This window comes from Barbus barbus (genome assembly GCF_936440315.1).
Source record: "Barbus barbus genome assembly, chromosome: 38".
Taxonomy (NCBI): Eukaryota; Metazoa; Chordata; class Actinopteri; order Cypriniformes; family Cyprinidae; genus Barbus; species Barbus barbus.
This window is the reverse complement of record NC_136716.1, coordinates 12286826-12310383: the sequence shown is the minus strand read 5'-3', so window position 1 is coordinate 12310383 and position 23558 is coordinate 12286826. Positions and strand designations below refer to the sequence as shown.

At 41.3% G+C, this 23558-nt stretch overlaps 1 protein-coding gene across 1 annotated transcript in view; it reads right to left on the bottom strand.

Moving 5' to 3' along the window:
- Positions 1-23558, bottom strand: part of LOC306857722 (protein shisa-9-like) — a gene marked incomplete at both ends in the record, with an annotated part of 50591 nt that overhangs the window by 5274 nt on the left and 21759 nt on the right. Inside the window, 2 exons of the mRNA XM_079397834.1 lie at positions 3445-3567; positions 18021-18139. Of these exons, the coding sequence (XP_079253960.1) occupies positions 3445-3567; positions 18021-18139 (242 nt within the window). The remainder of the gene's footprint in view (positions 1-3444; positions 3568-18020; positions 18140-23558) is intronic.

Genomic DNA, 23558 nt, shown 5'->3' with positions numbered 1-23558 from the left:
TTACCATGCTAAAATCTTCAGAGAGTTGTCATGATAAAAATAATACAGGGTGGGCCATTTATATGAATACACCGTAATAACATGGGAATGGTTGGTGATATTAAAGTCCTGTTTGTGGCACATTAGTATATGTGAGGGGGCAAACTCCTCAAGATGGGTGGTGACCATGGTGGCCATTTAGAAGTCGGCCATCTTGGATACAACTTTTGTTTTTTCAATAGGAAGAGGGCCATGTGACACATCAAACTTATTGGTAATGTCACAAGAAAAACAATGGTGCTTGGTTTCAACGTAACTTTATTCGTTCATGAGTTATTTACAAGTTTCTGACCACTTATAAAATGTGTTCAATGTGCTGCACATTGTGTTGGATTGTCAATGCAACCCTCTTCTCCCACTCTTCACACACTGATAGCAACACCGCAGGAGAAATGCCAGCACAGGCATCCAGTATCCGTAGTTTCAGGTGCTGCACATCTCGTATCTTCACACCATAGACAATTGCCTTCAGATGACCCCAAAGATAAAAGTCTAAGGGGGTCAGATCGGGAGACCTTGGGGGCCATTCAACTGGCCCACGACGACCAATCCACTTTCCAGGAAACTGTTCATCTAGGAATGCTCGGACCTGGCACCCATAATGTGGTGGTGCACCATCTTGCTGGAAAAACTCAGGGAACGTGCCAGCTTCAGTGCATAAAGAGGGAAACACATCATCATGTAGCAATTTCAAATATCCAGTGGCCTTGAGGTTTCCATTGATGGTGCACCACCACATTATGGGTGCCAGGTCCGTGCATTCCTAGATGAACAGTTTCCTGGAAAGTGGATTGGTCGTCGTGGGCCAGTTGAATGGCCCCCAAGGTCTCCCGATCTGACCCCCTTAGAAGAGTGGGAGAAGAGGGTTGCATTGACAATCCAACACAATGGGCAGCACATTGAACATATTTTATAAGTGGTCAGAAACTTGTAAATGACTCATGAACGAATAAAGTTACGTTGAAACCAAGCACACCATTGTTTTTCTTGTGACATTACCAATAAGTTTGATGTGTCACATGGCCCTCTTCCTATTGAAAAAACAAAAGTTGTATCCAAGATGGCCGACTTCTAAATGGCCACCATGGTCACCACCCATCTTGAGGAGTTTGCCCCCTCACATATACTAATGTGCCACAAACAGGACTTTAATATCACCAACCATTCCCATGTTATTACGGTGTATCCATATAAATGGCCCACCCTGTATAATGAGCATCATTGGAAATCCGTCTATTGAAACCATGAGTTTTACGTATCACCTTTCAGTTGAGTTTTGATTAAGCATATGTCAGCAGCAACAGCAGTGTCTTTATTCTTGTTGAGATGTCCATTTTTATTAAACACTGACTTTTATGTTTTAAGGTCATGCCTTGGACATGAGTTATCTTTCTTCTCACGGTATTTACCTGCGAGCTGCTCGCTCTGTCTCATCTCATTAATGTCTGCTAGCTGTTCTTGTTCTTGTATTGCATTAAATCATGAGGATTTAGAAGGTGTGTACAAGTGCGTATATAAGGGGACATATTGTATATGGCCCTACGTGCCTGAATTAAAAAAGAAAGAATTGAGTTCACTTCCTATGGATGTTCTTTTGGTAGCCTCAATTTATAAACTGTCAGATGGCATTCTTTCAGGTAAAATAGTCATCAAGTTATTTTTTTCTCTTTACTCATTCATTACTTTCTTTTTGCCACAAGGTGATTCAAACAGATGACATCTGAACAGCCTTCAGATTACTTCAAAGGCTGTATTGTCAGTGCGTATAATCATCATCATCATCATCATCATCACGGTGCACTGATTGCAGACCATCCTGGCATTGGATCTTTGTTTGGTAATAGTCAGATACAGACGTGTTCATATGTGTAAGTAGCTAATAATGTGACAGAATCATTGTGATCCAGACACTATTGGCTTAACATGTTCCCAGAATGTAGGGCAGGCTAATGCTCCTGCCTGAAATTAAATGGACTGCAAGAAGCACCTCTCAAGCCCACAGCTCTCTTTTTAAAAGGAATCATTCTTTGGCAAAATGCAATGAGATCTGTTTATAATTTGTTTATTAAACTTGAGAAAACTAGAACAGTAACGAGGCGCTTTCACACAAACAGCCTATTTTTTGTGAATTTAACAACATTTCACGTTTAGATGTCATGTGTGAACAACACCCATTGTTGAAATGTAGCAAATAAGTACTCCACTAATTTGCTGGCTAAAGCATTATAACTGCTCAAAAAAATATGTATTCATATGTGTGAATAAGTGCCATAAGATAAATAAGATTTAAGTACACAAGTTTTGAAAGTATCACAAAGTTTTAAAGAAGCCCATTCACACCAAGAACAACTATAATGATAAACGGCATGAGAGTTCACAACAACAGATGATACAGTTTTGTTTATTATATGCATGCGCTGCTGTTATGTTGTCAGCTGACTTAAATGCTTGAGCTCTTCAAAGTCGGATGGATTTTTGATTGGCTTAATGTTTTTATCCTTTATTAGCTGAAAAAAAAAATAGCTCTGGAAGTCATTGCATCAATATTGTTCCTCTGTTTTGCTGTCATAAATTTGTTGTATAGTTGTGGTCTGGACTTTGCTATTCTCATAGAATTAGAAAAATCATTAAAATTTACTTATATTTATCTTTATAGTTATTGTACTTGGTGAGAACAGCCCTTTACTCCACACCATGTAGTTCATTTTGCAGTAGAACATTTTGATTATCGACATTGTGGGAAAAATGAATCAGATGAGACAGAACTTGAAAGAAAATAGATTTTCTCCATGAGAGCGGATGAAGTAATTAGTCTACAGATTAAGGGTCTATATAAAGGTCATTTTCAGCAAATTACTAGAAGTTATTAAAAGCTTAGCCGTTGCATGTGTAAACTGCAGATGTGGCGATTTACTGGAATACGTAATTTTAATAGGTTTTGTGTACAGCTGGCCACTAATTAACTTTAAACAAAAAATAAATATTATGCATCTTGAATAATAAAAGCATCAGTTTGAATGAAAATATAAAAATGCAGCTTAGACTAAAAATAAAACTGAAACTGAAGTGTAAAAATACACATCTTTTGCCATTTTAAAGGTCTGATGAGAAAATAATATGCAACATATTTTGTGTAGTGAGGATTATGTGTAAAAATCTGACAAAACACTTGAATATGCAACTCTGTCTAGATGTGTAGTCACCAGCACTGGGATGTTAAATTGAGTACCAAGGGTGAAACAGAGTAACCTTGTAGTGCCCCAACTATGGTCCTCACCACACCAGAGGGCTTCCCTGATTCTGTCAGTCAAACTTAGGGAATGTTGTTTCTTTATGGCCTCCAGCAGAGCATGAAATAATTCAACATCTGTGAATGAAGTGTGCTTGTGCGCATAGTAACATTACCAACTGCTTTCAGTGAGTTGTACTTATTCAGTGCCAGCCCTGGCATACTGAGGTTGCTTTGAGGATGAGAGAGTCCGGCCGATGTACCAATAGAGAAGCCAGTGTTGTTTAGATGGTACTGCTCTGGAATACAGAAGAACGGTAGAAGAACATTAAAAAAAGACTCTGTATGTGATCACATCAGTATTTCATGTATAAATATATGAGCAATTCATGAATACACATTTGGGCTTCTATTTCAAATAAATGCTGTTCACAGATCACAGATTCCACCAAATCAGCATATCGAATGATTTCTAACCGACCATGTGACACAAAAGAAATTCAGCTTTGCATCACAGGAATAAAAATAAAATAAAAATACAACAGTTATTTCTAAATTGTAATATTTGACAATATTAAATTTTTTCTTTATTTTTGATCCGATAAATGCATTCTTGGTGAGCATAAGTAAATTGCATAAGTAAAATACAAATGTTAATCAAAATTATATAAGAATGGCATTTTACTTTCAGGTGTGAACACTAGCACAAACTACACTGTTACAATATGTGCAGAAAAACATGCTGTGTTTGTGTTTAAGTCACTTTGTAGAGACCTATTTAAATCCGCTCTATATGCTGCGACCCTATATTGACCACTGAGATGTGGTTCAGCCTGAATGCCCTATTTTTCCTTGTAAGCTGTGGGTGACAGCACAGGAAGGACATTGATGCAATTAATGTACGTTAGATGTTGCTTTCTTTCTTTCCTGTTTGTTCCATTACTCATTAGTCACATTTCATTTAACATGAGCAGTGTGTTGAGAGATGTGGACAGCTGTTCTTTTAGGGTGAACATGTGTTACACATTCTGAAAATCACCCTGGCATTTCCTTGTAGCGATTAAACAGTGTTTTTAATGCTTTAAATGAATGTTGCATGAAAGCCAAGAGCATACCCTTCAGTGTGTTCATTTGGACAAGTACGCTTAGACCCAGAGTACCCATAAACCCATGTCTGAGACTGTTCTGTTGTCATTATGTGGAATCAAAGGCATGTCTGGGTAATTCTGATATTTATTTGCATGCAGTTTACAGTACATTGGTTGAACCAAGCTTGCTCAAGATCATTTGCATCATTTCAGTGCTTTTAGTCTCTGCAGGTGTAGATTAGTCTTTTATATTGTTTAGGGAAGTATTATCCTTTTCACCAGCTCTCTTTATCAACTGAGAATGTGGTGCCCTGAGGACATTAGAAACATCAGCAGTCCCGTTAACCACAATTTACTATCTGTGTGCCCTCTTGACACTCTCTGCTGTGTTTGATAATGATGAAGAGTAAAGGAAGAAACTAATGAAAGGGGTTTGTCAGGGTAAAGCATCTCTCAGGGTACAAGACTTAGCATCACAAAGAGAAATCAAACCAGATTGGTCGTAAGATTAAGTGTATGTGATGTAATTGTATGAGAAGGGTAGAAAAGAGAGGGTGATGTCCTCTGTGCACGTTAATGTCTTCATTAGGTATTTCTGACTAGACCTTTGAAGTCAAAATCATAGTCAGGAATTCCAGAGGGGTAACAGCTTAATTTTTTTTTAGGGCAGTGTGTATTGCGTACTGAGAATTTTAGCTGGATATTAATAAAGTCGTGCATATTTCCAAAGCAGTCGCCAAACAGTTTTCAGATTCCTGAAGGTGCTAAAGCACAGCATTATCACCGTCCATGTGATCATGAAAGTACATTTTGAAATCTAATGTATGATCAAATATTATCAAAAATAACAATAGTTCTCATTAGTTTAAATGAAACGGAAATGTCCATCCATCCATCTTCTTCCGCTTATCCGGGGCCGGGTCGCGGGGGCAGCAGTCTAAGCAGAGATGCCCAGACTTCCCTCTCCCTAGACACTTCCTCCAGCACTTCCGGGGGGACACCGAGGCGTTCCCAGGCCAGCCGGGAGACATAGTCTCTCCAGCGTGTCCTAGGTCTTCCCCGGGGTCTCCTCCCAGTGGGACGCGCCCGGAACACCTTCCCAGGAAGGCGTCCAGGAGGCATCCGGAACAGATGCCCGAGCCACCTCAGCTGACCCCTGTCAATGTGAAGGAGCAGCGGCTCTACTCTGAGCTCCTCCCGAGTGACCGAGCTTCTCACCCTATCTCTAAGGGATCGCCCAGCCACCCTGCGGAGAAAGCTCATTTCAGCCGCCTGTATCCGGGATCTTGTCCTTTCGGTCATGACCCAAAGCTCATGACCATAGGTGAGAGTAGGAACGTAGATTGACCGGTAAATCGAGAGCTTCGCCTTGCGGCTCAGCTCTTTCTTCACCACGACAGACCGGTACATCGACCGCATTACTGCAGAAGATGCACCGATCCGTCTGTCAATCTCCCGTTCCATCCTTCCCTCACTCGTGAACAAAACCCCAAGATACTTAAACTCCTCCACTTGAGGCAGGAACTCTCCACCAACCTGAAGTGGGCAAACCACCCTTTTCCGACTGAGGACCATGGCCTCGGATTTGGAGGTACTGATTCTCATCCCAGCCACTTCACACTCGGCTGCAAACCGTCCCAGTGCCTGCTGAAGGTCCTGGCTTGATGAAGCCAACACGACAACGTCATCCGCAAAAAGCAGAGACGAAATCGTGTGGTCACCAAACCTGACACCCTCCGGCCCCTGGCTGCGCCTAGAAATTCTGTCCATAAAACTTATGAACAGAACCGGCGACAAAGGGCAGCCCTGCCGGAGTCCAACATGCACCGGGAACAAGTCTGACTTACTGCCGGCAATGCGAACTAAGCTCCTGCTTCGGTCATACAGGGACCGGACAGCCCTTAGTAAAGGACCCCGGACCCCATACTCCCGGAGCACCCTCCACAGGCCGCCGCGAGGGACACAGTCGAATGCCTTCTCCAAATCCACAAAACACATGTGGACTGGTTGGGCAAACTCCCATGAACCCTCCAGCACCCTGTAGAGGGTATAGAGCTGGTCCAGTGTCCCACGGCCCGGACGAAAACCACACTGTTCCTCCTGAATCCGAGGTTCTACTATCGGCCGTATTCTCCTCTCCAGTACCCTGGCATAGACTTTCCCAGGGAGGCTGAGAAGTGTGATCCCCCTGTAGTTGGAACACACCCTCCTGTCCCCCTTCTTAAAAAGAGGGACCACCACCCCGGTCTGCCACCCCAGAGGCACTGTCCCCGACCGCCACGCGATGCTGTAGAGGCGTGTCAGCCAAGACAGCCCCACAACATCCAGAGACTTGAGGTACTCAGGGCGGATCTCATCCACCCCCGGTGCCCTGCCACCGAGGAGTTTCTTGACTACCTCTGTGACTTCAGCTTGGGTGATGGACGAGTCCACCTCTGAGCCCCCAGCCTCTGCTTCCTCAATGGAAGACGTGACGGCGGGATTGAGGAGATCCTCGAAGTATTCCTTCCACCGTCCAACGATATCCCCAGTCGAGGTCAGCAGCTCCCCACCTCTACTGTAAACAGCGTTGGTAGGGCACTGCTTCCCTCTCCTGAGGCGCCGGACGGTTTGCCAGAATCTCTTCGAGGCCAGCCGATAGTCCTTCTCCATGGCCTCACCGAACTCCTCCCAGGCCCGAGTTTTTGCCTCCACAACCACCCGGGCCGCAGTTCGCTTGGCCTGTCGGTACCCGTCAGCTGCCTCAGGAGTCCCACAAGCCAGCCAGGCCCGATAGGACTCCTTCTTCAGCTTGACGGCATCCCTTACTTCCGGTGTCCACCACCTGGTTCAGGGATTGCCGCCTCGACAGGCACCGGAGACCTTACGGCCACAGCTCCGAGCGGCCGCTTCGACAATGGAGGTGGAGAACATGGTCCACTCGGACTCAATATCTCCAGCCTCCCTCGGGATCCGGTCGAAGCTCCGCCGGAGGTGGGAGTTGAAGATCTCTCTGACAGGAGACTCGGCCAAACGTTCCCAGCAGACCCTCACAGTACGCTTGGACGTGAAATGTAAAAAAAGAAATTTTTTAATGAAAATTAGAAATGCTAAAGTAAAACTGCAATAAAATAAGTTGAATTTGAAGTTGTAGAATTAAAACTAAAATAAAGTAAACCTTAATAGAAATTGAAAATTTTAAACAATTAGCAAAATTCTAAACAAGGACTTAACAAAATTAAAAACAAAATTATTTATATGAATAAATACTTAAAAATAAATATATTTACTACTAGTCAAAAGTTTTTGAACTGTAAGATTTTTTATGTTTTTAAAGAATTCTCTTCTGCTCACCAAGCCTGCATTTATTTGATCCAAAATACAACAAAAACAGTAATATTGTGAAATATTTTTTACTATTTAAAATATCTGCTTTCTACTTGAATATATTTTAAAATGTAATTTATTTAATTATTTATCTGAAATAAAAAGCTTTTGTAACATTATACACTATACCATTCAAAAGCTTGGAGTCAGTATAATTTTTTTATTATAGAAGAAATTATAGAAATTAATACTTTTATTTAGCAAGGATGCTTTAAATTGATCAAAAGTGATGATGAAGACATTTATTATGTTACAAAAGATTTCTATTTCAGATAAATGCTTCTGAATTTTCTATTCATCAAAGAAACCTGAAAAAATCTACTCAGCTGTTTTCAACACAATAATAATAATAATAATAAATGTTTTTTGAGCAGCAAATCAGAATATTAGAATAATTTCTGAAGGATTATGTGACTGGAGTAATGATGCTAAAAATTCAGCTTTGAAATCACAGGAATAAATTAAATACTAAAAATATTTCAAAATTTTACTGTTTTGGCTGTACTTTGAATCTAATAAATGCAGGCTTGGTGAGAAGAAGAGACTTCTTTTAAAAACATTAAAAATCTTAATGTTCAAAAACTTTTGACTGGTAGTATATATGGGGAAGTGCCAGGCTCTCTCACCACTCAGTCCCAACGTTCACCCTCACTAGAGTACTAATCACCCACACATACCAGATTGATCTGCCATCACGTATCATACATAAGCGCACACCTTGATCCTTTCCAGGAACTTGTGGCTGCGCTCAAACAGTTCCTCCGCTTCCACATCATACTTCTCCACCTCTCCTTCTTCTCCTGCTCTCGCCAGCCCCATGGCCAACCCAGTGCCCTACTCTGGCTCAGCAAAGGATTGCAGTGGCTTCCTGCTCCAGTGTTTTCTAGTGATCGAGATGCAGCCGCACAGACTCGTCACTGACAGATCTAAGATAGCCTTCATCACTTGCTTGTTAACCGGGTGACCTCTCCAGTGGGCTCAAACTATCTTTGATCAAGCAGGGCCCCCCACTCAGTCTCTCAATGGATTTGTGAGTCATTTCTGAGAGGTTTTCGGCTGTTGAGCCGGCGATTCTTCAGTGAGTGAACAGTTGTATCATCTTAATCAAGGAAAGATGTTAATCACTGATTATGTTCTGAATTTTCAAACCTTTGCAGCTGCCAGTGACTGGAACAAACGCTCGCTTCTCACAACCTATCAACAAGAATTGAATCCTGGGTTGCGGTTGCATCTTGCCATTTAAGGCAACAACATCAGGCTTGAGAAATTCATCCAACTATCCATCCAAGTGGCTGATCGTGTGCAACAATGTAAGGATGAGATGCAGAGCCAACATTCTTCCTAATAAATCTGCCAGCCAGAGGACACTTCTGCTCCAGAACTAGGCACTAAACCCAAGCAACTAAGAAACACTCGTCTACCCTTCGCTGAACGGCAGAGGCGGCTGACCCAGGGGCTGTATCTGTACTGCGATGGTGAAGGGCATGTAAGGACTACATTTCCCAACTGTCCACCTCGACCCGTGGTGAGACTGGTGAGCTTTCTCCATGATCCATTAGTTGAATTTCTGCCTTTGACCACTATTGTGAACCTTACTGTCCCTGGTTTATCTGTGTCTGTTGCAGCCCTCATCGACTCTGGGTCAGCTGGGAACTTTACTGCAGGGAGCCTTTACTTCAAAAGAGATTTATCCCTATCCATTACTAAGTCGAGTCAGTAATTGGCAAACCTTTTAGTAGATGTAATATCTAGTTCAGTGTGGGTCCCATTCAGATGCAAGTCGGAATATGTCATGAGGAATTCATTTCACTTCTGGTTCTGGAGCAATTTACCATGGACATCATCTTCGGTCGCCCTTGGTTGAGTCAAAACCAACCAGAAATCCTATGGAAGACCAGGGAAATCCTTAAGTTGGGCGACAGCTGTTTTCCAAAAGTTCCTTGTTTTCTACAAGTTCCTCTTCTCCGCCGTCCTCCCACCCCTGTGTTGGCTGTCCAGTCTACATCGATTGAAAATCCTATGGAGAAACAATCAGTCAACATACCACCATGTTACGCTCCCCCTTCAGTGATGTTTTCTGTCCCAAGAGAACAACCCAGCTGCCTCCCCTTCAGCCATGGGACTGTGCCCTTGAGCACATTCTGGGTGAGCAAGTGCCCCATGGCAAGATTTATTCACTCTCCATCCCAGAACAAAAGGCCATGGAGGAGTATATTGTAGAGGCATTACAACAAGGGTACATCCGTCCCTCGAAGTCCCCTGCTGCTTCCAGCTTCTTTTTTGAGGCTAAGAGGAATGGAGGCTTGAGGATTTGCATGGGTTTTCGAGCATTCAACCTGATGACAGTGAAATTCCGTTATCTATTTCCCCTTGTCCCAGCAGCTCTGGAACTACTACAAGGTGCCATTGTCTTCACCAAGTTGGAACTCAGCAGTGCTTACAACCTAATCCGGATACATAGATGGATAAGTGGAAGTCCGCATTTGTGACCCCTACCGGCCGCTATGAATACCGGATTATACTGTATGGGCTTGTCAACGCCCCCTCCATATTCCAGGGCTTCATACATGAGGTGCTCCAGGATTTCCCTCACAAGTTTGTGATAGTTTACGTAGACGACATCTTGGTGTATTCCTGGAGCATGGCCAAACATCGCCAGCATGTAGGAGAGGTTTATTTGCGGCATTTACAAACGTCAACAATTGCTAAATGGAGGACACCGTGATCGGAGTTGTTTTAGTGCATGTCATGAATTTTTTGATAATGGCGATGGAATGTAAACAACTTACGCCATTAAAAGAGCACAAAAATCTGACTAAATCTCCTATGACAACTTCCAGTGTTACACATCATTGAGGTTGAGAAAAGAACACAACGCAGCAGCCAACAGGTAAATACCATTATCGCTGTTTTCCACGTTCGTGGAGTACATATCTTTAATTGGCTTTTTAAAAATGCTGAGTAGCCAGTGTTTCTTATATGTTTGGCCAATCTGCATACCCTTACGTCACTGGTAGTTCCTATAGAACTGTTTTAGACCCTACTCTGAAGTAGGTGAGAACACACCAAAAAAGCGGGAACTTACGCCAATGGTTCTAGGAACTATGAAAAGGTTCCTCTGGTGTGAAAGCGCCTCTGGTCACCAGCAGTGAGCCTTCAGTGAGCTCAAGGAGACATTTACCACCGCACCGCTCCTCGCTCATCCTGATCCAACCAGGCTTTTCATAGTTGAAGTTGATGCTACAACCACTGGTGTTGGAACAGTGCTGGCTCAGCAGCATGGGGACTCCTCTACACTTCCATGTGCCTTATTTTCCCCGCAAACTTAACCCAGCGGAGATTAATTATGACATCGGGGACAAGGAGTTACTCGCCATCAAGCTCACCCTAGAGGAATGGAGGTATTGGGGAATCAACATCCATTCACAGTGCTCACGGACCATAAGAACCTCCAGTACCTCTGTGAATCAAAAAGACTAACTCCAAAACAGGCTAGATGGGCTCTCTTCTTCATGTCTTTCAATTTCACAATCTCTTATCAACCTGGTTCCAAGAATCTTTGAGCAGATTCTCTATCCCGTCTCAATGCTTCTGATGAAGACTTCTCCCCTCCTGTGTCCATCATTCCTCAAAAAAGTCATAGTCAGCCCCATTCAATGGACCGTAGATGAGGAACTTGCTACAGCCATTGCCTCCAATCTGTCTCCGCTGGTGTGTCACTCTAACTGAGTGTATGTACCCCGGAACCCAGCCATCATCCAGTCTGTTCATTCCTCTCTGGGCACTGGCCACCCTGGGGCCATGTAACTCTCTCACTTCTTCAAGTTTCTGGTGGCTGAAAATGGCAACGGAGGTGAGAAGATTCGTTCAAGGCTGCAGGGAGTGTGCCATCTCTAAGAGCCCTAACCACTTACCATCTGGCAGACTCCACCTGCTGCCAGTTCCTCAATGTCCCTTGTCACACCAAGGAGTGGACTTTATCAGAGACCTGCCGCAATACTCTGGTAACATGTGTGTATTTGTTGTTGTTGTCCGGTTCTCTAAATCCTGTTGTCTGAGTCCCCTCAAAGGCTTACCCGCAATGATGGAATCCACAGAACTGCTCTTCCACCATATGTTCCGATGCTTTGGTATCCCTGAAGATATCGTGTCAGATAGAAGACCCCAGTTCATCTCCAGAGTATGGAGTATGGAAGAGCTTCTTCGATCTCCTAAGTGTTACCGTGAGTCTCTCATCCACAGTTTAACGGGCAGAAGGAAAGATAGATCCAGGAAGTTCGGATATTTCTGTGAACCTTCTGTCATGACCACCAGAAATCCTGGAGCCAGTTCCTGAGTTGGGCCGTGTATGCACAGAATTCCCTCCGTTCGGCTGCCACTGGTTTGTTACCGATCCAGTGCATATTCGGTGACCAAACCCCATTGTTCCTGTGATCTGGGGAACCATCAGAAGTACCATCAGTCAACCACTGATTTCGGGAGAGTGAGAGAGTCTGGGAGCCAGCTCACCACCAGCTTCAAAGGCAGTGCGCATTTGGATATGCCTGTCCTGTAAGAAGCTAAGTCCCAGATACATTGGCTCCTTTTCCAAAGTCAAGCAGATCAGTCCATTTACCTACCAGCTCCAATTTCCTCCTGAGTACCGCATTCACCCTACATTTCATGTTTCACTGTCTGTTCTCCCTACAGAGCTTGGCCCGACGGAGAAGGCCCCACTCCATTGATCAATGAGGACGGAAGAATCTACTCTGTGTGGGAGATCCTAGACTCCCAACGTCGTGGTGTCCGTCTTAAAGTGGGAGTGAAGCAGTCAGTGAAGTTTACATTATTTAGTAAAGTGATCTCCACTTTAATGAAAAAATATATAACAAACACGATTAATGTAACCTTTATACAGTATATAAGCATTTCTTTACTGTTTGAACACATGCTTGTTTAAATGGAGGAAGACGAATTTGAAAAGACTGCTGAGCCCATGATAAGTGCAATTGCTCATGCATTTGAGCCGATACCGCGAGGGGACCGAGAAGTTCATGACCGTAGAAGTCATGAACTGGTTTGGGATTAAGAGTGGGTCGAAAACAAATCGCGTTTACGTGGATACTCGGCCAAACGGCCATTAACATAATATTCTGTGCATTTGCTCAAGCAGACTAGAAAGAGGACTCAATTTGGTACTCGTGTGCAGTCCAATCCGAGCGCTTTTTGTGAGTGTGTGTGCAGACAAACAATCTGTCACAGCGCGCGAGTACCACATTGAAATCTCTTTCGTGCTAATGTGCTTTTGAATGTCTTCAAACGCTTTAATGTTTAAACTAACAAAGTAGTTATATTAAGTAGTTATTTTACTTTATTGGCCAGCGGAACGAACCAACCCCATGACGTCACACATGGTGGTAATGCAAGATGGTGGCACCCTTGCTTCAAAAGCTATAACAAAACATCCTTTTTTCTTTAAAACGGTTACATTAATCGTGTTTGTTATATATTTATTTTAATTAAAGTGGAAATCGGTTTTCTAAATAATGTAAACTTGACTGACTGCTTCACTTCCACTTTAAATACCTGGTTGACTAAGACTTAATCCCACATTACTCACTGTATTTCATGAATCTCATACAGATCAACCTGCACCTAGTGGAAGGGTTCGGCCGCCACAACATCAAGGTCCCTGGCCCTCTGGAGCGGGCCGTGAAGGGTGCTGTCACGGAAGTGCCAGGCTCTCTCTCTCACCACTCAGTCCCAACGTTCACCCTCACCAGATTACTAATCACCGCACCAGTACTGGATTGATCTGCAATCACGTACCATACATAAGCACACACCTCACACTCAGTCATCGTTTGGTCTCACATTGAGCTTTGGACTGCTTACCTGTTCGCCATGTGCAGTACGACTCTAAGCCTGCTCTTCGTCCGTGTCTCCTGTGTTCCTTCCTTGTTATTCCCTCCTTGTTATCTGTGTGCTCCATTTTCTTTATTGGATCTCTCCCCCTGTGGATTCTCTGCTTACCTGGATACTCACCTGTCTCCCCGAGGTGTGCGCTCTCCAATCTCTCCAGCACTTCCAAACTCTCCATTATCTGCAAGAACAGTGAGAGTGTTTACACTTCATGTGTGATATTCTGTTGAATTCTTCTTCAATACCTTCAATTTTGCTGTAAATATTGTTAATAAAATATAATAAATGTGATATTTGAAGTATATAAGAAAGAACATATTTTAAATAATGGAAACCAAACATGATTGGAGCAAACAGAAACACTGATTGTGCATTCCAGTCAACAGTAAGAGGTTAATAAATACAATACATATAATATTCTAAGTATACTGTAAAATATATTATGCAGTATATATTATGTAATTATATTAATTATGTAACAATAACTTCAACAGCCCACAAGTCTCAGTGCGGCCTATAGCCACTCCATTCCTCCATAACTATGTCACATTTTTCCAAAAGCATCTGTGTTACAACTGTGGTAATATTTATGTAGTGAACTGCTGATGGGTTTAAAGTCAATTACCATTTACCATTGAGGTTTGGCTTCAGGGACAGACTGATGTATAACTAAAAAAATAAAAGAGTGCCCAAAAGTGTCCAAAAGTGAAATCTCTTGTCCATATAAGCTCAAAGGTAAACATCCTGCCAGTCATATTTGCGAATGGCAATGTGAATTGAATGGGGGATTGAGAATGTGCAGCAGAGATGCACTAATATGGGACGGGGTGGCATCTGTGTATTTGTGCGTCATTGTTCACGCTCTTCATTGGAGTGCCACCGTCTCCCACTATGTTGTGTATGTTCTTAGCCCTAAAGCAACAGAGATGTCTATGATGCTATAGTGTGAGGTGTGTGTGTGTGTATGTGTGTGTGTGTGTTGTGGCATATAAAAACAAAGCCTGAAATGCCGAAGGCAGAGAATTAAAGAGCGGACTGCATAAGCGGAAGTCTAAAATTGGACAGTTCGTCTTTGTGCATGACATTGTCATGCCATAGAACATGTGCTCACATAAACACACATGCTGGTTTACTAGCTCTTATACCTGATATTAACCTCTGAGGTTTTTGACTGGTCCCTGTTATTTAAGGTCTTTTGTCACACTCTTAATAAGAAAGGTTCCAAAATGGGGTTTTCACATTGATACCATTTTGGATGCCATTTTAGGTTCCTCATAGAACCTTTCAGTGAACAGTTCTTAAGCCCGGCTCACACTGTGCGATTTTGGCCACGATTTGTTCGTCTGAGACAAATTTTGAAAATCCTAACATCCTAAAAGATTCCTATAATACTAGGCTAAAATCGGCTGTCTAGATCGCTGGTTTGACATGTTCACCGACAGCCGATTAATGGCCGTTGCGATCAATTTTTTCCTCCGATTAAATTCTGGCAGTGTCAGAAGATTTCAGACACTTTCCTCAAGTTTCCTGCAGTGTGACATCTCCTACGACGACCGTCAAACCAAGAACCAATAGGAGCACTGAACTTGATGACGCAATTAGCGCGACAACTTCAAACCATTCATTATTTGTAAAAAACAATATATGTACAACGTAAAGTTTACTTAAAGTTTATTTATTAAGGGGCAGGATGTTTAAACTCGAATAACAAAATTACCTCAAGTTCGCTCTGTAGAACTGGAAGTCCATAAAGTCCTTTGCCCAGCCATGACTTGCTCCACACACGTGGTCTTTTTCGTTTTTTTTTTTTTTTTTTTACATCAAGGCATGTAATTAATAAAACTAACGCTACACGTTGCTGTTGTTTCCTAGCTACCATTATAGCGAGAGAACGCGGGTCACGTATTGATGACGTAAAACTCCGGACAAGTCTTCTTGAGTACGTCCGTTTTTGTCGCGTCTTGACTGTCGTACAGTCTGACATTAAGACAACTGAGATCCTACAGTCTGACATGGGGATCATGTTCGTACAGTGTGACAAGCAGCAATCGCAAAAGATTATTAAAAATCGCACAGTGTGAGCCTGGCTTTAAAATAACCATTTTCTTCTTAATGTGAAGAACATTTCAATAATCTGAAGAACCTTTTTTCCACTGTAAATTACCTGTTGTCCAATGGAAAGTTTCTATGGATGTTAAAGGTTCTTCGTGGAACCTTTGATGCCTTTATTTTTATTTTATTTTTAAGAATGTATCATATTCTTTCATGCATTTGCATCATTTGTTGTTTTCTTTCTTTCTGCATTCTCTATCATACCAAACTGCCTAAAGACAAAAAATATTGTATGCATTTACTGTAATTTTGAAAGCATAATCAGACATAGTTCAAATACTTCCACCCTCTTTCACCTCGCACTCTTAAAATAATAGTTACAAAGGGGAGTTTTGCAGTGATGCCGTATAAGAACCATTTTGGTTTCCCAAAAGAACATCTTCAGTTTTTAAAACAAGCATTTTTTTTCCTCCCGTGCAGAACATTTTATTAGTCTAAAAACCTTTTTCCACTATAAAGAAACTTGCTCTTGTACAATGAGCTCTTGTAATGGAAAGGTTCCATGGGTGATAAAGGATCTTCATAGAATCATAAATGCCAATAAAGAACCTTTATTTTAAGAGTCTACCTATAGAAGGATAGGTTTAATGGAAAACTGTGGAAGGATGTACATACATTGTAGTGTAGTGAATGAATTTCACCAGATGAGTTTAAGGGCTATTTGAAATCGGAGTAGAAATAAAGGGCAACTGAACTCCGGCACATTCCAGCTTATGAGAATATCTGGAAGTGCATGCATAAGAATCTTCTAGCAGTTTTATTACAAGAACAAATCAACATCACACATAAATTACTGCGAGAGACAGCAACATTCATGCTAAATTTGAATTGCTTGCTGAATTGACATAAGCTTTTTTACTCTGTTATGTAATGCATTTTCATTTGAATCAGGATATTCCATGAGTAAAAATATGGGGCAGGAGTTGGTAAAAGTTGATGCTGAATGCAATAAGAGCAAATGTCAGTTTGCTAAAATATTGCATACATATCTGATATTGCATACATACCCACTTCAGCCCCTATATCAAAGTATACAGTTGTAACTGCTGTTAATGCATTTAAGCCACTTCTGAGCAGCATTAAACAGTCTGTGTAAAGACACCTAAATGCCACTTCAGAAGCACTTCTGTGCCACCTTTGCAGTGTAAATTTGGCATAACGTGTGACTCAAATTTAACCTGTGTGTATGAATTGAAGTGAACAGGGAGTAGAGACCAGTGATGACATTTCTCAAAATATCTTCTTTTGCCTTCAACAGAAGAAGAAAGTTATAGAAGTTTGTAACAACATGAGGGTGAATTATCTCTTTTTGTTTCAGAGCAAGTTTTATATTTTGATTAAAGATGGGGCAAACTGCTATTTTAATCATTTACTGATTAATTGTTCACTATAAGGACATACATATTAATTAAACAGTTAATAAGGTTAATTCAGATTTTATATTGAGTAAAATGAAAGGTAATGTTGTTCTTGTGATCACACAGCCTCAGGCCTTTTAACCATCTAGTGCTCATCACACTCATCACACTCTTCCATGCAGTGTGGCAGTTTAAAATTCCCAATTTAACCCTACACAGATAAAAGCCAACGTGAAGACATGTCTTTTGAACCCTGGCATTAAACGTCACCTTCCCTGCGCAAGACCTAGAACTGCACAAGCGCTATAATCTTCACACCATTACTGGGGACGCAGAGAGATGTGTACAGTCACATCGCTAAAGCCTCTAAGCACTGTGGAGCGAAACTTAAATCCTCCTCATAAAGAGGAGAGGAAAGTGTGCCGCTTAAGCCTGGCACAGACGCTGGTTATCAGCATAAACCCCACATCAACTGTCGGTCTGAAGCCCGCTGCATCTCACGCCTGTGTAAATCCACCGAGTGGAATCACAGATGAGATTTTCCTCTGGCTCTTGAGGAGAAATGGAAATTATGAGGGGGAAAACCAAAGATAAAAAGGAAGGTGTAGGAAAAAGACATATGTAGCTTATTTAATGTTGTCCAATATATTTTTTTATTTTCTACAGAAGAAACAACAGGTTTGGAACTGTATTTGTCTATTTAGTTGTTTTTTTGCTATTAACAAGAACAGAGAGAAGTGAGCAGCTGTGAGTCAGTGATTCACATTGTGTGTTGTCATGCAATACTCTGGGGAAGTGAGCCCCTTGGGAAGCTGTGTGAGCAGACATGTACAGGTGATGCATCCATAAATGTAGAATCTATAGCGATTTAAATTTTTTCTTTAGTTTGTTTGTATATGGGGAAAACAGCTGAGTAAGTGATCTCACCGCTGCGGCTGCGAAGCATCCTGGCAGAGATACCGTTTGCTCCGATAGATGTGTTGCTCAGAGGTCCATCCACAGGACTCACCTCCCCACCTGACTGCTTCAGCAACTCCTGCAGAGTCCTGCGAGGAGACAAGAGTAATCATTTACTGGCCATTATATCCAACAGGGATGTCATTCCAAATTAAATCAAGAATGCTTCTTAATTTATGATTTAAACTAATCCTTTGCAAAGACCCGCCCCCTTTGTTACTTATGCTATGTCCGACAAGCCATGGCACCCTCACTCAGTGTAAAATACATCGTGGAGCAAAGAGTAAACTGAAACGCGCCAACAGACAAGACAAAACAGGTACTTTAGATAATTTTTTAAGAAATTCAAACAATAAATAGCCTACCATTTTGTGGCTCTTTAATGTGTCGTGACAGATCACTAGCGCCTCAGTTCAAGTGGCACGTGAGCCAATCATCTCTTCCTCTTTACTAGTTATAATGTGAAATAAACATGAATGAACATCAGAAGGTATCTGGGGCCCGTTCTTTGTTATTTGCTTATTACATCTGACATGATTTGAAAGATGCCAGATCTTCTAATCCTGATAACTGATCTCTGGCTAATTTGGTTCTTCAAACGAATTTGCGTATTAGATTAAAATATCTGGATTAAGTTGTCTAGATTACTGCATGTTCTTGTGTTCCCCGAAAAGGGCAGATTTATCGATACTCGAAACCGTGATCAGCAATGCAGCGATTTGCTGGCGGCAACATAGCAACGTAATGACATCATATCATTAAAAAAGACACCTGACGAAAAAGTTGACAAGGGGGGGGCGACACTCCTATCCAGCAGGTGGCGGGAATGCACCATTTTAGTTGGTCTGCCAACCGCCATTAATACCAGAAGAAGAAGAAGAAGACCAAGATGGCGTCGTAGCAAGACAGGTTTGCAGGAGCTCTTGAAAACTTTGCTCAGATCCCGGGTTTTTTTTTTTTGGAGCAGTTCATGTTCAGAACTAACTGGAAAGATGCAGTTTGTATTGTGAGTTGAGTAGCCTCCTTTATCTTTTTTCCTTTGCATTTTTTTTGCTGTTTGAGCTTTGGTGAAGACGCTTTTGCCAGCTAGTCGCTATTAATAACCCACGTGCTTTTGCTATAAATCGCTGTGCTGACTTGCGAATATGGAGGATAAAGAAGAAACTCTCCTTGCTATGCATAGCTATGCAAGGAGAACTCTAAACGCTGAATTGGATGCAGTTGTTGGACAGTCTGAGTTCACGCTTCTACCCGAACCCTGTGGAAAAAAAAGTAAAACCAACAGTGAGTGATGCCATGCTAATGAGATTCATGCAGAGAATGGAGGCCATGCACGAAGAAACTTTGCGCCGAATTCAAGGAGTTGAAAAAACGGTACTTGAAAACTCAAACTCTATTAAACAGATAATCAGCTCCCTCGAATTCCATGGTGAATAGGTGAAGCATTTGAATGATAAAACTGAGGAACTGGAAAAGAAAATCATAAGATTGGAGAAAGACAACGTCGAACTTCGTGATAAGTATAATGATCTGGATGTGTACAAGAGAAGATGGAATCTTCGCATCGCTGGTATTCCGGAGAAAGCAGGAGAGAATGTAAAGCAGATGATAATCGACCTCTTCAGCCAGGTCTCCCCGAGCATCGCTGCAGATCTACCCCGTGGAGTTGACATCGCTCATAGGCTGGGACCTCGTTCTGCTGCGGAAAGATCCTCTCGTCGCATAATTGTCTTATTTTCGTCACGGTCCCAGCGGGACAAAGTTTGGAGAGATGCCAAAATGTCCGTCCTTCTCAGGGAAAAGAAGATCAAGATCTTCAAGGATCTTTCGCAGAAAGACAAGGATGCAAGATCTCTCCTGTGGCCGACTGCTAAAGATGTAGCCAACACTTAACATGTTGTCAATGCTTATTCAACAAGCAACTGTTTCTTCTAAATGATTAGCTTGAATAAGTGTAAGAGTTTCTTCTAAATGATTAGCTTGATAAGTGTAAGTATTTTTTTTTTTTTTTTTTTTTTATACTTATGAGTTGTTTTTTATCTATTTATTTATTTTATAATTTATATATTTTTCTTTATTTATTTTTATACTTTTTTTTTTTTTTTTTTTGTTAATTATTTACTTTACTTTGGGCTCTTAAATCTTTACTCAAGCTGAATTTTAAGCGTAGTCTTTGTTATTCTCTGAACTTAAATCTGAACACCTTATTCCCGGTTTAGCTGTTGTTGTGGCTGTTGCTCTTTTTGGAGGATAGTGATTGAACGAGTGTACTCTTTTGGTTCACTCAAACTTTGTTCTTTTCTTTTCTTGTTTCTTTTCTATATTGTTCGTGGTTCATGTCATTGTCTTTAATATCCTTTAATGCCAGGGATCTCAGGGATAGTGTCAAATGAAAAACTCTTTTTTTGTTTGCTAAAAAACACAAATCTGATTTCTGTTTTCTTCAGGAATGTCATTCGACTATTGATGATTACAAATGGTGGAAATCTCAGTTGGGTAACGATATTTGTAGTTCACATGGCACCGAACACTCAGCTGGTGTAAGCATTTTGAGAAACAAATTTGTTGGGGATATATTAGGGTCAGAATCGGATAGCTTAGGTCATTTTCATTCATTAGTAATTTCACTTAACCAACAAACTGTAATTCTCGGAAATATATATGGGTACAATAATTCTTTGGATAATGGAATTTTTTATTAACAAATTAGATGAGAAGCTTACATATTTGGTCTAATAAATTTCCTAATGCATTTTTCATTCTAGGAGGAGACTTTAATGTGTCATTTAATAATTCTTTGGACAGATATCCTCCAAAAAGGACCGCTTGTTCTAGTCCTGCACTATTAGACCTAATAGACAAGTTTGAATTGGTGGACATTTGGAGAGAGAGAGATTCCCTAACAATTTAGAGTTTACTTGGGCCAATAAAAGTGGTTCAAGACAATCCCGTATTGATTATTGGCTCATATCAAAATGTATGTCAAATTTTGATCTGAATGTTGGCATTCAATGTACCCCATTGACTGACCACAAAACTATCTTTATTAATACCCCTTTAATGGCAGTTTATGTAACAGGCCAATGCAGAGCTTCTTTGTGGAAACTTAACAGTTCACTGTTAGAATTACCAGATATAAAGGATAAAATTAAAGAATTAATTGCTAGCTATTGGAAAGCAGCCACAATTCAAAATTCTTTTGGTACCAATTGGGAGCTTTTTAAGTTTGAGACAGGTGTTTATTTAAGAGAAGTTGGAACACTTTTAGCCCAAAAAAGAAGGGTTCTTGAAGACAACCTAATCATGAAATGATCTCAGTCTAATAATTTTGATTGCATGTCTCTAGAGGAAAAATCTGAAATTGCAGATTTGCAAATGAAATTGGATGAATTGTACTGATCAAAGGCTAGGGGTGCTTATATAAGATCCAGGAAAAAAATGGCTCAAAGAGGGAGAACTCAATTCCGCATATTTTTTAAGCTAGAAAAGCGTAATTTTACCCTCTCAACAATTGAACAACTTTGTGTTGATGGCAAAATTGTTAAAGATCCAAAGGAAATAGCAAACTACAGTGCCAATTTTGATAAGAATCTTTATAGTTCAAGGTATTCAGAGCAGACAACATCCTCATTTCTAGATTCGGCTAATTATGTTAAGGTTATATCTTAAAGAGATAGATTTTTCTGTGATAGCATTGTTACTCCTGAGGAAGTACAAAGAGCAATTAAGAGTTTGAAAAACAATAAGTCCCCAGGGTGTGATGGACTTACAGCTGAGCTGTACAAATTATTTGCTGATGAACTTACTCCCTTTTTAACTCAGGTTTTTAGAGAAAGTATTGAAAAAGAGGCTTTACCTCCTACATTGATGCAAGGTATCTTAACTTTAATTCCTAAACCTAAGAAAGATCTTACCAATTTAGACAACTGGCCACCCATAACACTCCTTAACAATGACTATAAAATTTTCGCCATAATATTTGCTAAAAGACTTAAAGATTGTTTGGATACTGTTATAGATGAGTCTCAGTCTGGATTTATGAGGGACCGACATATAATGAATAATATTAGATTAGTTTTAGACTTATTGGATTATGGTGATTTGCTGGAACATAATAGTTTTATTCTTTTCCTGGATTTTTATAAAGCTTTTGATTCAGTTGAACATAAATTTATATTTAAATCAGTGGAAAAATTTGGTTTTGGTGAATATTTTTGTAAGGCAGTAAGAACTCTATATTACAACTGTAGTAGCACAATTAAATTAAAATATGGTACTTCTCCTAGATTTTACTTGTCACGTGGTATTAGGCAAGGGTGTCCATTATCCCCTTATTTATTTTTACTAGTTTCCCAGATATTCGCTTCTTATATTTCTAATAGTGGTCTTCATGGTATCTCTATTGTTGACAAACAGATACTCATCAGTCAGCTGGCTGATGATACCACTCTTTTTTTGCAAAATGCTAATCAAGTTCCTTTAGCATTAAAGTATATCCAGCAATTCTCCAAAGCATCAGGCCTGTTCTTGAACCTCTCAAAGTGTGAACTGATGTCCATCAAAGAATGTAATTTGTCAGAAATTTGTAATATTCAAATCAAAGATCAAGTATCTTATTTAGGTGTTATTATTACAAAAAATTAATTAGAAAGATGCTCCTTAAATTTTAATCCATTAATTGAGAGTACTCAGAAAAAAACTGAATATGTGGCTCCAACGTGATCTCTCATTGAAGGGAAGAATCTTACAAGCCAAACCTGAAGGTTTGTCAAGGTTAACATATGCTGCTCTCTTTGCTCCAGGTGTGTCTCGTTGTCTTCCCCAATTATCCTATGTTTAAAAGCCCCAGTCCTTCTGTTAGTGTTTGTTGGTTCTGAACGTCTCTCCATGTGTTCCTGTGTCTCCTACGGTCCCTGTTGGATGATTAAAGACTCTCGTTTTGAAATACTCCTCGCTCCGTGCTCCCTAGTGAACTGTGACAGAAGAACCGACCGAAAACAGTAACCCCTGCGTCTACCCTCCGTTATGTTTTCCGTTTTTTTCCCTCAGTGTTTTTATTTCTGTTGTGCCCCATGGATCCCTTTGTCCGGCCTGAATTCCTCCTCCTCCTGCTGGAGCAGGGGGACCGATCTCTCGAGGACCATATGTGACTGTTCCTGATGTTAGCTAACACCACCAGCTACCTGGACGACGTGCTCTGCTCATTCTATAATGGAAGCCTCAACACCGCGTGCAGAGCGCTGTCGTCCGAAGATGGTCCTCGAGAGGATTTCGCCGCCCTCGTGGAGTGGACTCTGGCGAGAAACGGATCACCCCTCACAGTCTCCCCTGAGGATGATCTCGCCAGATCCACTCCAGACCCAGAGACCAGCCCACCATCTCCCTGCGGTGCGGAGCACCAGCCCGAGCCCACCGATGACGGAGAGCCATTTCCCACTGCAATCTGCGAGCCAGCGCGAAGCCGAGCGACTGAGTGGATGATCGCCCCGGAGGTTGAGCCCAACCCGT